General features: G+C 42.4%; 6 protein-coding genes across 6 annotated transcripts; 2 read left to right on the plus strand and 4 right to left on the minus strand.

The window, feature by feature from the left end:
* Window positions 1–493: 493 nt before the first annotated feature.
* On the minus strand, window positions 494–3,477 carry SS1G_09231 (predicted protein; the record flags this gene model as incomplete). Its single annotated transcript, XM_001589460.1, has 6 exons — window positions 494–1,257; window positions 1,451–2,003; window positions 2,288–2,821; window positions 2,881–2,997; window positions 3,103–3,344; window positions 3,435–3,477. The coding sequence occupies 6 exons, from the start codon at window positions 3,475–3,477 to the stop codon at window positions 494–496; spliced, it is 2,253 nt and encodes a 750-aa protein (XP_001589510.1).
* Window positions 3,478–4,356: 879 nt separating this feature from the next.
* On the minus strand, window positions 4,357–4,989 carry SS1G_09232 (hypothetical protein; the record flags this gene model as incomplete). The annotated part of the gene is made up of 1 exon (XM_001589461.1): window positions 4,357–4,989. One exon carries the CDS (start codon window positions 4,987–4,989, stop codon window positions 4,357–4,359), a length of 633 nt encoding a protein of 210 aa, XP_001589511.1.
* A 2,087-nt stretch (window positions 4,990–7,076) lies between these two features.
* Window positions 7,077–9,042, plus strand: SS1G_09233 (hypothetical protein; the record flags this gene model as incomplete). The annotated part of the gene is made up of 3 exons (XM_001589462.1): window positions 7,077–8,141; window positions 8,262–8,769; window positions 9,005–9,042. 3 exons carry the CDS (start codon window positions 7,077–7,079, stop codon window positions 9,040–9,042), a joined length of 1,611 nt encoding a protein of 536 aa, XP_001589512.1.
* Window positions 9,043–9,703: 661 nt separating this feature from the next.
* SS1G_09234 (hypothetical protein) lies at window positions 9,704–10,932 on the minus strand (the record flags this gene model as incomplete). Its single annotated transcript, XM_001589463.1, has 3 exons — window positions 9,704–10,599; window positions 10,652–10,697; window positions 10,771–10,932. 3 exons carry the CDS (start codon window positions 10,930–10,932, stop codon window positions 9,704–9,706), a joined length of 1,104 nt encoding a protein of 367 aa, XP_001589513.1.
* Window positions 10,933–11,939: 1,007 nt separating this feature from the next.
* Window positions 11,940–13,802, plus strand: SS1G_09235 (hypothetical protein; the record flags this gene model as incomplete). The annotated part of the gene is made up of 7 exons (XM_001589464.1): window positions 11,940–12,125; window positions 12,176–12,847; window positions 12,901–12,907; window positions 12,965–12,996; window positions 13,059–13,233; window positions 13,295–13,525; window positions 13,618–13,802. The coding sequence occupies 7 exons, from the start codon at window positions 11,940–11,942 to the stop codon at window positions 13,800–13,802; spliced, it is 1,488 nt and encodes a 495-aa protein (XP_001589514.1).
* Window positions 13,803–14,105: 303 nt separating this feature from the next.
* Window positions 14,106–15,098, minus strand: SS1G_09236 (hypothetical protein; the record flags this gene model as incomplete). Its single annotated transcript, XM_001589465.1, has 2 exons — window positions 14,106–14,546; window positions 14,619–15,098. The coding sequence occupies 2 exons, from the start codon at window positions 15,096–15,098 to the stop codon at window positions 14,106–14,108; spliced, it is 921 nt and encodes a 306-aa protein (XP_001589515.1).
* Between the last annotated feature and the right edge of the window lie 309 nt (window positions 15,099–15,407).

Raw genomic sequence — 15,407 nt, forward strand, 5'->3', positions numbered from 1 at the left:
ATTGTTAGCTCGAGCAAGGGAATGGTGTTATTGCATGTTCTGTTCAAAGATGCTTTCCCTTCTAGAAATTACACGATGATGGTGGAATATTTAGAGAAAGAGCGACTTTGACAATGCCGGAACCCGGGCATCATTTCCAAGTCATTGCTTTATCGGAGAAGAATCCAGCTCTTTCTTACTGAGGCAAGTGCGAGTGCAAAGAAGGAACTCAATATGTGAAACACGGGAAATAAAACTCTATTTCCCCTTTCGGTCATAACAACAACACTTGTTCTCGTCACTTTTCCGATTTATTGCAGGATTATCAGCGGTGTGAAATTGTGTTAAATTCAATATGAAAGATTGAACAAGTATATACATCAAGTACTCAAAAGTCTTATATATTGGCTTGCCACGCAGCATGTAGACACATGAGCTCAGAACCTTGATGTCAAGGCCCTTCCTAAGATCCCGAACACGAACAAAGTTGATCTAAAACAACCTGACTTATTTATTATTCAGGAGGCGTCTTACCCGGGTTTTGAATCAAAAGCTTCATCTTCTTATATTTTCTGAAATTTGCCGCAGACTGCCACTCCTCAGGATTCGTATAAATAACATCTTCCATCTCATCATTAACCCAATCTTCTATTTCACTCCTCGTCCTCTTTCTAGTTTCTACTCTGCCCAATCTTCCCGCATTACCACCCGTTAACTGTACATCTTCCATATGTTCAACACCCTCAGGTAGAACAGTCGCCGCCACAATAGTAAATTTCGCCACCAACGACCCTCCCCATTTAATATAATCGTCGAACGCCGCCTGCCACCCATCCGAACTCCGAGTAACTTCCTCGTGCAACCAAATTAGTCTTTCCAAGCCTTGCTCGGCTGCTTTCCAACATTTATGTCGGAGGGGCAATGACAACTTGTCCACATCTCCAGCACTCTCTGCTTCACAACTGGCAATCAGAAATTTCGCCGCACTTTTAACAAACGATCCGATATACCGATCTGAAAGCAATTTCAAACACATCTGTTTCCCTGTCTCAAAATCTTTTTGCAAATGTATTGTCGTTGCCGTTTCCATCAACATATCAAACTCCTTCTGTTCCAGAGGATAATTTGACTCAACGCCCTTCTGACTTGGAACAAAGAGCAACGCTTGACATTTCTCCAGAATATTATACGAAACATTCAGTTTCCTCCCCAATTCTCCCTCCTTAAACTTCCTTCCGAACCTTTTCCAGAACGTCTCGATTAAATCCACGCGTTCCCCTATTCCAGGCCAACAATGCCTGCTTAGCGACAATATCCTCTACACCATGATGTTTTAGCTGTCTCTCCAATGCAAATCCCACCATTTTCTCATGATTCGTCGCCGCCACAACTAACAATTCCACAACCTCTCTCACGGCTGTAGTCATCAAACCCCAATCTCTATGAGCACCACTCGGATTATCCATCTTACTCTGAACTAAAACCTGTATAATATCCCTCACAGTCCGAAGCTGCGATTCCATTCCCTTCCAAAATGCCTTGCCCGTCTTCGCGCTTTCAGCTATTTTCGTCACAAATGCCATAAGTTTCTTCTCCGCTGGCGTATGCGTCATGCGCGCTTTCACATCCAGCATAGTATTCACCATGAGCGCCTCATCATTCTCATACGGATCATGTGAAACAGGATCTAATCTATCTCCCTTGAGAATGGTAAAGGGCCTATAAGATCCCGGTTCATAAAATATCCTCGTCCCTTCCTTGATGGTTTGGTATTGCAAAATCCGGCCCCCAAAGCTGCGAACCATTAAATCCCAAAAGTCTTGGTTATGCACGTCCTCTAGAAATTGAACGCCGATGGGATGAAAATCGCTCCAGTTTTGTATCGGGGGATCAATGAGAACAGCCTGGCCCGAGGCAGCGTGGGATTTGCTGGTGAAAGAGGGAAATTGTACTTCGGCGAATTGGGTTAGTATACGGCGACTTCGATGGTTGCTGGGTCTTTTGCTGTCGATTCCTCCATGCATCTATGAGTGAAAAATATTCATGTTAGTACTTCTGGTATTGCTCTAAATGAATAGGATAGAACATGGTATTAGATAAAGGATCAACCTACCGCCCATTGCCAACTCCAGCCTAGCTCCGCCATCTGTTCATCTGCAAAATACCCTTCTCGATTATTGGTGAACAAACGAACGCCTAGGCGATGGAGTGATTGGTAATAGCCTATGGCATGCATGACTTCATGTGCAATCTATCAATGCATTAGTTTGAAAGAAGTAGATAGGCTTCTACCGCGACATAAACTTACAGTAGTAGCACAACGAAATCTTAAAGCCGCGGCCTCGGAATCTGAAAGATCGTCAGAATCAAAGAAGAGGGCTTCCAAAGCTTGCACATTGATAAAAGTTTGAACTCGCCACTGAGATGATAAGTTTTGGTCCAGTACAAAGAATAGTACGCAAAGAACTTCAAACAAGCAAACATGACGTTGAGTACCACATACCTTAGCACCCGGTACCTTCTTCACCACCATCTCCCAAGCATTAACCGTCGTAACACCCAAAGGATCACCCCACTTCTTAACCGGATAATTAGGATCATGATTAGGCGGATCATTATCCCTCGCATTCTGATGACTGTAAAAATACGAAAACATAAAATCCATCTCATTCATCAATCCAATGAAAACTCTCTCTCTCTCAGTCTCAACTTCCCTTTCGCGTTCAGCGGTCCACGGGCCCTCGCGAGGATGAAAGGTATGGAACTCCTTTTGGATTTTTGCGCCGGGGGGGTATCGATCTTGGACGACGGGACGGCGGGGTCCTAGGAGTAGCGCATCGAGCTGGAGAGGTGATTTGAAATTAGCTATGTTTTCCTAGCTGAGGGAGGATGTGATCATACCCATGGTAAATTCTTAGAGGACATTATATATTTTGACGCAAGTGTGACTATTGGTTTTAGAACGTCCCAAACTCTATCGTTACTCGATTGCCATTTTCCACCCTGGGGATCACCCCTCTAAAGCCCAACATAATTAAATCAGCAAAGGGATATTCAAAAGCACTTAATCATAAAAATGCCTCTCCAAAGCTACCGGGGCACAACATGAAAATAAAGACTCACAATTGGTATACTATCAGTCCTTAACCACGCCGTGCTCGGTCTATCCTCCCACCTATCCCTCCTCAAAAGCGGTATAATCCCCGGAGTCAAAGTACTTTTCTTCAACGGCCTATCACAAACGGCATCTAGATCTTTCAGCTCCCTCGTGGTGAAGAGGAACAACTCATTTCTTTGATACCCTCCAACTACCCTATAACTATCATCCTGCTTGTCATGCTCCCAATTAAGCGGGAAGAAAGGATCTAAAGGTGTTAACCAACTTTTCAGGTTAGGATTTTGAGGAGATTTGGGTCCAAATCTCCGTGCATAATCTGTGATGTGACGGGACTGACCATCTCCCTGCAACGGATCTCGAGGGTATTCTGATGATGCCATGTTTGGGGATTATTTCTATGTCGACGTCTAAAGAAGCTGAACATGATACAGATTAATTCTTAGGATTTGATTTTCCTTTTTTTCGGCCTGTGCAACAAAGGGTTAGAACTGCAAGATGCTGAAAGGACTAGCTTCACAAACTTTTGTTTCCAAATGTCCTTTGTCTGCTGGTGAAATAGACACGGAGGCATCGCCGAGAATGGTTTGTTGAGCATTGATTGTACACTCTAGTATTTAAGAACAAAAAGTAGTTGTCACTGAAAATGCTTATTCTTTATTGTTGGTCAACGACATGGGCTGATTTGAAAACATGCCATCATGAAAATTAAAGCCGTTCAAATGACCATGGCTACCAGTAGGTACATGAATTGATGAAAGAATTCCCAAATTCGGAGAATGATGATTATGCCCACAGCTTTCATTTGATTTCCTTATTTTTTGATTTTTCGAATGAACATACAAATATTGCAAGGACGTCGGTTCATTCAACTTTGAGGTTGATCCGACTTTATACATACACTAATAGTATAAAATATGACGACGGGTATCAAGAAAAATTGTTCGTGATATCTTAAAATGGTGGAGAAAGAAGACTTTAACTTTAGGATATGTCAAGAGGAGAAAGAGAGAAACAATACAATATCAAATTTGATGACTAAGCATTATAACATTGACAGAGTCATAATTCTGTTTCCATTTCTGTTTCTATAACACTGGATGTATCTTCCAATCTCTATTAGTCATTAAAGCTTCATTAACAATTTAGTTTCTCATGTCCTCATTTCCTTCATGTTCCAAACAACAGACCAACGCAAACAAACACGCGCACACAGCCATACCGAAAAGTCATTAAAAACCACGGGAATCCCCATCATCCAATTACTCATAATTTTGAACCTTCTCCTCTACAAAGACCCTCTTCACATCAACCTTGACGCAAGTTGGATTTTGTGGCTCAGCCTCACCAACAACCCAAGCCAAAGTCGTGTAGTGGTAACCCCAGTACGTCTCACAGATGTACCACCTATAATAAGCTTCAGTCCCAAAGGTAATTGGTACGGTTGTGTCATTCTGATAGCCCTGAATGTTCAACAAATCGTTCTCGTCAAACGCTACATTGGTTGTGCTCGTGCCAGGAGTAAACAATGGCATGGCGATGTTGCTCGTGGGGCTATACGAAAGTCCGAAAGGCGAGGAAAGATTGAAATTTGCACCTTGGAGAAGCCATGTTAAGACACCAGTTTCGCCGATAGAAGCATTGAAGCTGGTGTCGTAGGAGGAGGTGTTAAAATTGTACGTGTAAAAGGTGGTGTTTGTATTAGTGATTGAAGCACCAACGCATAATCCTTCGATAGCAGCACCTTCATGGCAAGGGAAGAGAGTGGTGCCATTCAAGGTGTCATTTGAGGAGAGAAGCACAAGATTGAATGGGGCGGATTGATTTGTGTATTGTGCCGCAACTTGAGTCGCTGCAACTGCGAGAAGACTCGTGGCGATGAATGAGGTACGCATCCTGAGTTTTTGATATTTGAACGGATGGATTGATGGATTGATGGATTGATAGATTGTTTTGAATTATTATTTAAGATGGATATTTCTAACAATAAGCAATTGCTATTTGTAGGAATCGATTGTTGTTATCTTGAATGTGAGAGCAGTTGAAGATGTTGATGAAGATGTTGGATTGATGATTACTCGAGGAAGTAGTACTTCTTTTATATGATAATCTTACATCTCCCAACAGGAGGCAAAAATAATCGGGAAGGTGCAGTGGACCAGTGGTGGGTCGATGATGCCAAGGAAGGAAGGATCTCGTATTTTCTTTTCTTTTCACCGCATGATCGACAGAACTAACCTGATTCTTCTCAGCACGAATGAGTCCGGTACATGATCAGCATGAAGTTAAAAGAGCATCGTGCTGACATTATTTTATTGATTACGAGTAGATGAGTAACGTGTGAGAAATTCGTATTTGCACGCTTTAATACGTGACAATCGTACGAGGTAAGATCAAGTAGCCTTAATAAGCTTATCACAAAAACGATTTAGACGTTAACCTCATAATTAGACACCAAAATATTTAAAGGGATGCTGTTAGGCTCAAAATGGCAACCACGAGTGTGGGTCTATGTAGCCCGGAATCGTAGCCCCAATAATAAGACAACCCTACCTACACTTATTTACAACGTACAGAGTACTACGTACTCCACAGAACCTTTAACGTCTCGGGGATACATTTGGTTCCGTCCGGCCCTTATTAAGGTTACTGATTACCCCGCATTAGTGATGCAACCTCGTATGGGACAACTAGTATGTACCAGTTACGGGACAGAGTAGAACATACACATAAAGCCATCTTAACGGGCCAATAAAACGGTATCTTTTGCCCAACACGAGATAATATTTGTGCTAGGGGAGGCTTGGTAATCACAACGTTAACCGAATTCCAGTACACCCTTGCTTCATGAACACATCTGTTTCAAAACCAGTACAATCCATGAGAGACATTATACGTCACTTCAACACGAAGATTCCTTGAAGATTTCTCGTGTCATTCAATATCCGTCTCTACTCCAACATTGTCATCAATATAATCTCATGCTAATGAGAGTCCTTCAAATCCCCGTCTTGAGCACAACCCCTCCATCAATCTGTGGAATTTACTTCAAGTCAGTTTGCCTGTTTAAATATATCCTTATCGACAAGCTTTTCTTGAAGTGTCAAACCAGGACATTGATATTGCAAGATCCACCATGATATCGACTCTTCGATCTAGAAGGTATGGAGACAGCAGCTCTAGCTTGGATCAAGTAGAAATATCCTTTGATCTCGAAAGTATTGTATCTTCAGTTCTCCATCTGATATATTACTCTTTGTCTGTAAAATTATAACAATTGATAGTTATTATCGGTTAATGAATTGAGTTATTCATTTCGATTCTATTAATGTTATACTTGCTCAAGACTTCATTCCTATCTAAGAAGTCATGAAACATGAATTGCTCACTCCTGTGATCTCACTGACGGAGTAAGTAAGTCCATATTCGTAGCTTGATGCTTCGCTTTGTTTGTCCAACTCGTCGGAGGAAGAAATATTCCCCGCATGGCTCGTAGTCCGTCTATGAATAGACCGGAGATAGGTAGGAGCTATCGCCTTTTCTATATTCACATTAACACCATTTATTGGTGCTGTGTTGCTCCTCCACACTAGGAGGAGCATTAAAAAACTTTATGTCTAGGCTAAAATCATACTAGCAGAAGGTGAAGCAATGCTTTCCATTTTCACTACTTCCCGGCGTTCAAAACTCTCGATTCTTTCCACCGAGATCTGAGTGGTATACGCATGAATATATTCTCTTTTCCTCCATATTTCCTCTTCTCCTGCTTGGCGACAATGAATTGCATCTTGTCTTTGCTAAGATACTTGTCATAACGCCATTATTTGAGTTAATCTTTCCACCTCCTCGTGCTATGAGACACATTAGACAATTTCTGCTCGTAAGACCTAGCTAAGTAACGTAAGTCATGGCGTAATGCGTCTAATGGCGTAATGCGTCTAATTGTGGGGGACCACCCCATCAAAAAAGCAACAATTCAACAATGGTCCGTCGAAAAAGTTTAAAAGTGCAGGAAATGGAATCTCGACTTGCTGAAGCAGTATTAGGAGTTCAAAATGGAAAGTATAAGTCTTCATATGAAGTTGCAAAAGAACTGGGGCTTTCTAAAGATACTGTGACGCGACGCGTCAAAGGGGGTTCATCGCGTTCTGAAGCACATCAATTGCAACAGAAACTTTCTGCTGTACAAGAGAATGTACTTCTTAAGTGGATAAAGCAATTGACAATTAGCGGCTATTCATTAGGCCATCAGTTGTTAAAAGAATTGGTTGAGGAGTTACGTTCAAAACGGATTTATAATTTGGATTGCCCCTCATTTGACTTTTTTGAACTCTTATTACAACATCTTCTTGGTCATGAATGGGTTCCACGATTTATTAAACGACATCCTCATCTCACAGGTGTTATTGGCCGTCGAATTGAATCTGTAAGAATGGATGGTGCAACCAGGGAAACATGTAGTACTTGGTTTGATGTGTATCAAAAAGCGATTCAGGATTATGGAATTGAGAAGAAAGACGAATACAATATGGATGAATCTGGACATTCAATTGGGACAATGGAATCAACCCGAATTATTATCGATTCTACACTTCGTACAAAACATCAAGCACATCCAGGCCATCAAGAGTGGATTTCAATAGTAGAGTGTATTTGTGCGGATGGATCCATTCTTCCACCACTCGGGATTTTTAAAGGTAAAAACGTCCTTCAAAATTGGATTCCGAAGGAAGTTCTTGGTAGCTGGTTCTTTTCAGCAAATACAAAGGGCTGGACAAGCAATCTTCATGGATTAGAATGGCTAAAACGCGTTTTCGAACCTGCAACTCGTGCAAAAGCAGATGGCAAATATCGGCTTCTCATCTGCGATGGCCACGATTCTCATATTAGTGGAAGCTTTATAGCTCACTGCCTTCAAAATCGAATTGTACTTCTTATACTTCCTCCTCATACCTCGCATTTGCTTCAGCCACTTGATGTTGCGGTTTTCGATCCATTGAAAAAACGGCTCACCGCAGCACTTTCTGATTTGAATCAAGCTCAACTTGTACGAATACAAAAGATTGAATAGATGGAGGCATATATTAAAGCTCGAGCCGATGTATGCCATCATCAAAATATCGAATCGGCATGGTGGGGAGTTGGGTTATATCCATTTAATCCACAGAGAGTGTTCCGTACACTGGGTCGAGAGTTTACCCCCGAAGTCGAAATATCCAAAGAACCAACCCAATTTGATATTTTTAATCAAGTCTTCGTCAATAGCTCACCCCCGGATGTAGCAATCTTACAAACAGCAAATAACCTTTTAAATTCAACAATTGAAAATGATACAACTCTTTCAACCCCGGTTCGTCAATACATTCGAAAATTGACGATTGGGAGTGAGCAACTTCGAGCTCAAAGTATTGTTCACCAACACGATGCGAATAATTTACGAGCTATTATGAAGAAACATACGATACGTAAGAAAGGAAAGAGACTAGTTTTGAAGGGTCATTTTCATATTTCTACGCAAGAATTATGTGATGCAGTAGTGGAAGCCGAAAAAGCTACTAAAGTACAGACAATGAAAAAAGGAAAAGGGAAAGGGAAAGTAATTGAATATGAGACTGAAACTGAAGAGGATATTGGAGAAGAAGTTGAAGATGAATCTGAAAGTGATATTGGAGATTGTATTATAGTTGATTGTTGAGTAATTGAGATTTTAATAGAGTGGTTCCCCGCAATTAGACGCATTACGCCATTAGACGCATTACGCCATGACTTACGTTACTGAATATCTTACTCTAAAACCATGCTCCGTTTCTATGATCCTAATCATTTCCTCAAGAGCGCCTTTTCCCTCAACGTATACCCGGTGATATTTTCACAAAAGTTTTCTTATCTGACATTTCAAGCCATAATCAGGCCTAGAGGGTCAATCTTGGAATGTGAGGGAATTTTGAAGAGTGGTAGTCTTTTATACCCATGTCTTACTGCACAGAAGAAATATAGAATGATAAGAAAAAGTGCAGTCAGAGAATTCGAAGTTATAATGTAATTTCACTTGTCCGAGGTTTTGAAGTCACAAGTGCTACCTTTATCAAGACTGTGTAGTACAAACAAAAGTGCAAATTCAAGACCATGCTGTGCAACGATGTGATGGAAAATGGGAAGCGTTTAAGTTCATAAATGACCGGCGAAACGCAAATAGCGATGCTTGAATGTGTGTGCTGAGATACGGTTTCATGGTCCATCTATCAAAGGCGGATCTGCACTGTTGTATTACATATGAGCTGTTGTAACAGAAATTTTCGTGCAGGAGGACTAGACTTTTATTTAAGTTCTGAAACCGAGTAAATCAAGCAAGGCTTTTTATGAAATCCAGATTCAAAAGATATCCTTTAAATTTATCCAGCATCATGCAGGATTGAGCTGAGCTAGTAATCATCTGCAGCTTCCAAAACCTCATAATTCAACACCTACTCATGATAAAATGTTTACAAAACACAACAACAAATCATAAACCATCCAAGCCGTACAAAAAAGCTGCATTCCGCTAGCAGTAATTTGTTTTTCCAATTTTCATCATTCTGCTTCACAAAGTCCTCGCTCCCAATGCGTCTCTCAGTAAAGACTGGTAAACTTGACTCTAGTCTCGACCTTTTTCCAAAATTGGAAGAATTCCAGTTCAGTGTTCCAATCAACAGGTTTGCTCATCAGCTTCATATCGAATTCAAATAACAATCTCGCAAGCGTCATTCTTAACTCAATATATGCTAAGTTGACACCCAAACAAACTCGAGGACCGGTGCTAAATGGCCTACTTGCCTCTTTGTTATCTTGATCAAATACAGGATTGTGTAGAGGGTGATCAGGGGATAACCATCGCTCGGGATGCCAGCCTTCGGGATCATGCCAGTATTTTACATCGTGGGATGCGGTATATGGAGAGACGGAAACGATGGTTCCTTCGGGAACGACATGGCCATCGATAACTGCTCCCGGACACGTGCGAGGAAGGCCAAATGGTACTGGAGGAAGAATACGTAGCGTTTCTTCAATAACGGCGAAGAGATATTCGAGAGGTAAGGTATTCTCATGATTAATTTGAGATCTATCGGTAAAAGCCCCGCGCACTTCATCAGTGAGAATCTTCATTTTGTCGGGGTAACGGAGCAGGAAAGAAATCATGGCCGTCAGGGTGACAGCTGTGGTTTCGGATCCAGCAATAATGAGAGTGTGTGCTTGTGCGGTCAAAAACATTTCCGAGGTATCGGCTCCCTCTTTTTCAAGCAAGAAGCTGAAGAAATCTTTTTGGACGATATCAGTACGCTTGGCTCGTTTCATGGCTTTAGAATTGGTATGGGCGATGTGTTCTCGTCTTTGCTGGCGGATATCGTCCATGTTTGGAATAATCCATTTCATGAACAGTCTACTAATAGGAATCTTCTGAAAAATTGGGTAGAGACTGCGAATAAAGTTGCCGTTGATGATCAAATGAATCCAAAAATGCGTCCGGGCTAAAAGGAATTAGTGGTGCTTCGCAAAAGGGAGGATTGGCTGAGAACTTGCCGTTTTCGACTGCACCAAAAGATTCATGGAAGGTCAAGTCTCCGATCTGTTTTACCGTGCTCATTAGAATCAATACGAAGAATGGTTTAGCGTTAACGTTATCAGACAAGTGTGCTTACAATATCGAAGGTCAACCAGTTGAACCATTCTTCCACCCGAATACCATCTGGGTTATCGAACTTCTTGATCTGGCTAACAAACATGTCCAAGTACTTGTTAATGACATCGGCTTGACCCTTCAAAACAGAAGTACTGAAAGCATTGGCCAATACTCTACGCATGGCACTATGCTTCTGTGGATCTGGCTCCGTCGAAATGGAATTTGGTAGGTCACCGACACCAGCATACCAGTCGGTTTTTCTGAAATACTTCTTTCCTTTTACCGAATGTCCATATATGTCTCTCCATGATTGAGCTGAGCTGAACGCAAGTTCATCAGGAGCAATCCGGACAACTTGGCCTGGAGATTCATGGGTCAAACTTCTTGTGGTGATGGATCTAGAATTGGGAACTCACCATACTGTTCATGAAGATCTGAAAGTGCGTGAGGCCATTTTCCTCCAATCCTGGGGTTAAAAATTAGATGGATTCATCGCGATTTTCATTTTTGAAATATTTGTTGTCGCTTACCAATTTTTAGCGTACCAGATATAGGAGGATCTGGCTAGTAATGGTCCTGGAAACTTTCTCAATGGGTGAAAATATAGGTTGTAGATTGCAAAGTAGGTAGGGTATGCGAAAAGCTACACAACGCGCTATTAGTCTCGATTTTGAAAGGATTAGATTGATTTTCTTACCACAGCGAAAATAAAACCTATCCAAAGATAGATGGCTGGCAAACCGAGTCGCTCAAGCGATTCAAGCACCAACATGTTGAATGATCAGATTCGATCTACTCGGTTTACCAGATTTCTGAACTTAATCTCTATTCATTGATGAATTGGTAAGATTTAACTTTTAAGAAAAAGAGTTTAGGATTTCTAGCATCACTTACAACGGCCTCCGAGGACACAGAGGGTTATAAATCATTGGACCATAGAAATGTGGGGCTACAACGATTCCCATCCGGGCGCCGAGATACCCCGCAAAGTGGTGGCAGGTGTAACCTACATGTCGCCGTGAGTAACGACAGACAGCATGGCCCAGCCTTTTATGTTCCTCCGACTTGGCCTCGCTTGGAATCACAATGCATACACTTGTAGACTACTCGCACTTGGGATGACTGTCGGTTTTTCCTGTTCCTACGAGTCTCTGTCTCCATAATCTTACGCAGGATCGTTTGCCCAAGATGCTACACTTTGCGGATCTGGGTGCAATATCACTCGCGAACGTGAATACTGTGATCGCGGGGTGCACTGTTTTCGCATTGTATTACCTATTTCGGTTCTTCAACCCAAAGAAGTTGAATTTCGATGCGCCAACTATAGGCGATGCGAGTGATCTTCGATCTGCTCTGACCACTGGTTACAAGCAGGTATGATATCCTCATGTTGGTACATGACAAAAATTAACCGAAATGAGTAGTGTCCAGATACGCCCTTTCTACTACCAACTGCTGCTCACCCGACGATTATCTTACCAATTAAATACATCAATGAAATTAAATCTCTACCTCCAAACAAAATCTCGTTTCTCGAGGAATTTAGAGACAGATACTATGGGCATTACACAGCATTTGCAAACAACGTAGAAGGAGATGCAGTCACAGCTAGTGTTAAGGTTGACCTCACGCAGAGCATTGCGCGGGCACTGGAAAATATGCAAGTTGAGACTGAGCTTGCTTTCGCAACGGAAATGCCGAGAAATGAGGACTGGACGACAGTCGCACTCTATCCCATTATCTTACGCATGGTGGCAAAAGTCAGCGGGCGGGTGATGGTAGGCGAACCCCTGTGCAGGAATGAAAAATGGATTCAAATATCAACCACATATACACGCGATACCTTCATGGGAGGACGAGCAATGTGGACAAAAAATCCATTATTTAGACCAATATATGCTCTGTACTCCCCAGAATTGAAAAAAGTCCGACAGCATTACACAGATGCGGCAGACTTTCTGCGCCCTATTTTCAATCAGCGATTTAAGGAAATGGAGCAGGACGGCTTCAAAAGACCTCAAGACATGATTCAATGGATGATCGACAACTCGGGAGATAATGCTAAAGATGCAACTTTCCAAGGTCGGTGCCAACTCGTAAGTCACAAGTAACCAACCATGAAAGAGACTAAATGCTGACCTTACCTCAGTTGATAGGTCAGTCATTTTTCAACTCCCATCACTTAGTGATATAAAACTCATCCTTAAAAACAGCATTCGCAGCTCTGCATACAACATCAGGACTGGTAAGTATAAACTATCGTAAATCCGTGTGAAGGCGTTGAGTTCAAGCTAAATTCTCCAATAGCTAGGTAACGTGATTCTCGATCTTGCTGCGCGGCCTCACTATATCAAGGCTCTTCGGGAGGAGCTAGACGCCAATCTTCCCGAAGGTGCACAAATCACAAAGCAAATACTCACCAAGCTACAAAAGATGGATTCCTTCTTGAAGGAAAGTCAAAGAGTGAATCCACTAAATCTCGGTATGAATCTTGGCCTCGAAATTTCCTCTTCATGCACCTACTGATAGCTGATTGACACCAGTCACCATGAATAGGAAGATGATGGATACAGTACAACTCTCTGACGGAACAATCTTGCCGAAAGGATCTTTTGTTGGTATGGCTGCGGGTTCTATCGCGTTTGATGGTAGAATTTTTGAGAATCCAGAAGAGTTTGATGGTTTTCGGTTCGAGAAGCTCAGACAGCAAGAAGGCGCCGAAAACAAATACCAGTTGGTCACGACTGGGAAGGACAGTTTAGCCTTTGGACATGGTATGCCTGCCCTCTTTCTTTAACAGTCTCGGCCAGCTTTCTGGGATAACCGGTCTTCCGATAATACAAATACTGACGCATTTATTCAACAGGAACACATGCATGCCCTGGCCGTTTCTTCGCCAGCAATGAGATTAAGACAATGCTAATTGAATTTCTCCGGAAGTACGATTTTCAGTTGCTCCCCGGTGCAGAAAGGCCGAAGAATCTGAAGAGTGATATGAGTCTGGTCGTTGACCCTACTGCAAAGATACAGGTCAGACGGAGAGCAATGTGAATAGCATGCAAGGCAGTCAATTTAGAATTACATTTAATTTGAATTAAAATGATCCTCTTCACCCGTCTATGAAGTAAACAAATTTATTGTGTTCTACGTTTCTGTAACCTCTGACAAAGTACTAAATGGTAGCGTGATCTTAAACGATAGTAGAAAACACTCCCGTAATATGACAAAATCCTTGGCCACTATAGCTCGGTCGAATAGATGTCAGCGGACCTAAGACAACATACGGTGGGTTCGTGACGGGGGATTGTCCAATAGTAGAACTTTTAAGAAAATACGGCGTGAATTCAAAATATCCTAAGCCTCAATGACATTAAACACCAATTTACTTCCAGATACCTTTCCCTTCCTCAAAAGATCTATCGCGCCAACGATACCATTCAAGCCGCCTGATTTCAACGTCGTAGGATGTGCCTTCAACTTCCCCTTCTCAATAAATTTCTCAGCAATCTTTACAAACTTTTCCGCCAGCTTCCGATCCTCAGGTTTTGCATCCCGTGCAAATTCTCCGTCTAATTCAATTGGTATACCAAATATCGTGAGTGCATAACAAAAGAAGGGTTTAACATCAGCACGTGATCGCTGGACTCTCGCGTTAAACGGATCCAATGATACATATTTTCCACCGGCAGCACCTATCGCCTCGTAGCAAAGACGCATTGAAGATGCTGTAGTAATACAATCAAGCGTGTATTCCAACCTGTTGTGTGTGTACTGTTTAATCATAGCTCCACACCCCTGTGAATGGTAATCAAAGCACTTCGAGGCGCCTCTCGATTGCACGAGCCCGAAATTATGGGGTGAACACACAGCAATCGGCTCATAGCCAGATAGGTGCAATAATTGGATGGCTAAAGTACCGGTGGAAGTCGAAGCCCCATAGACAAGTACCGGAATGCGTGGTGTATCGTTATCGTCATCCGCAAGCGCGTCTCCACCGCTCCACCCTCGGGGTCCGACGCGAGTTTTCTGAGTACCTGCACTGACCTCTCCATCAGGATTTGGCCATGTCAAAGACAAGCACTCGTGACCGTATAACGCCAAGCCTGTTGTGACTATTCCCACCCCGTAACTTGCGGCTGTTTGAAAGTCCATATTTTCGGGGATTTTGATTAAGAGGTTTCCATCCGTAATGACGTACTCCGCAAATGCTCCTCCGTGAATACTGGTGACACCTAGAACTCGATCCCCAACAGCTAGGCCCGTATCCACAGACTCGTCGATTGCTTCCACAATACCAGCCATATCGTATCCGCTGACAGCTCCAGGCTTGGCTGAGAAGTCGACCATTTTCCAGTCACTATGATTGAGAGCAACGGCGTGCACTTTCACCAGGACATTCCCTGATCCTGGGTCTATTGATGGCTTTGGTATATTCTCAGCCAACTGAAGTATTCCAGGCCCACTTTGAATTATTGCCTGCATGTCTAGAATGTGAGATGGGGGAAATTGGTGAATTTTTGCTAAGGTAAAGGAAGTAAAATGTTGACGGCGTCAATATACTTGGTATTTCTCTTGCAATACCAAAAATCGGTGCAGCATCAGCTTTTTGACCCTGCTTCTACTACGAGTCGGCAGTGATCTAATGGGAGCCGCATA

Source organism: Sclerotinia sclerotiorum, genomic scaffold (genome assembly GCF_000146945.2).
Source record: "Sclerotinia sclerotiorum 1980 UF-70 scaffold_13 genomic scaffold, whole genome shotgun sequence".
NCBI classification, from domain to species: domain Eukaryota; kingdom Fungi; phylum Ascomycota; class Leotiomycetes; order Helotiales; family Sclerotiniaceae; genus Sclerotinia; species Sclerotinia sclerotiorum.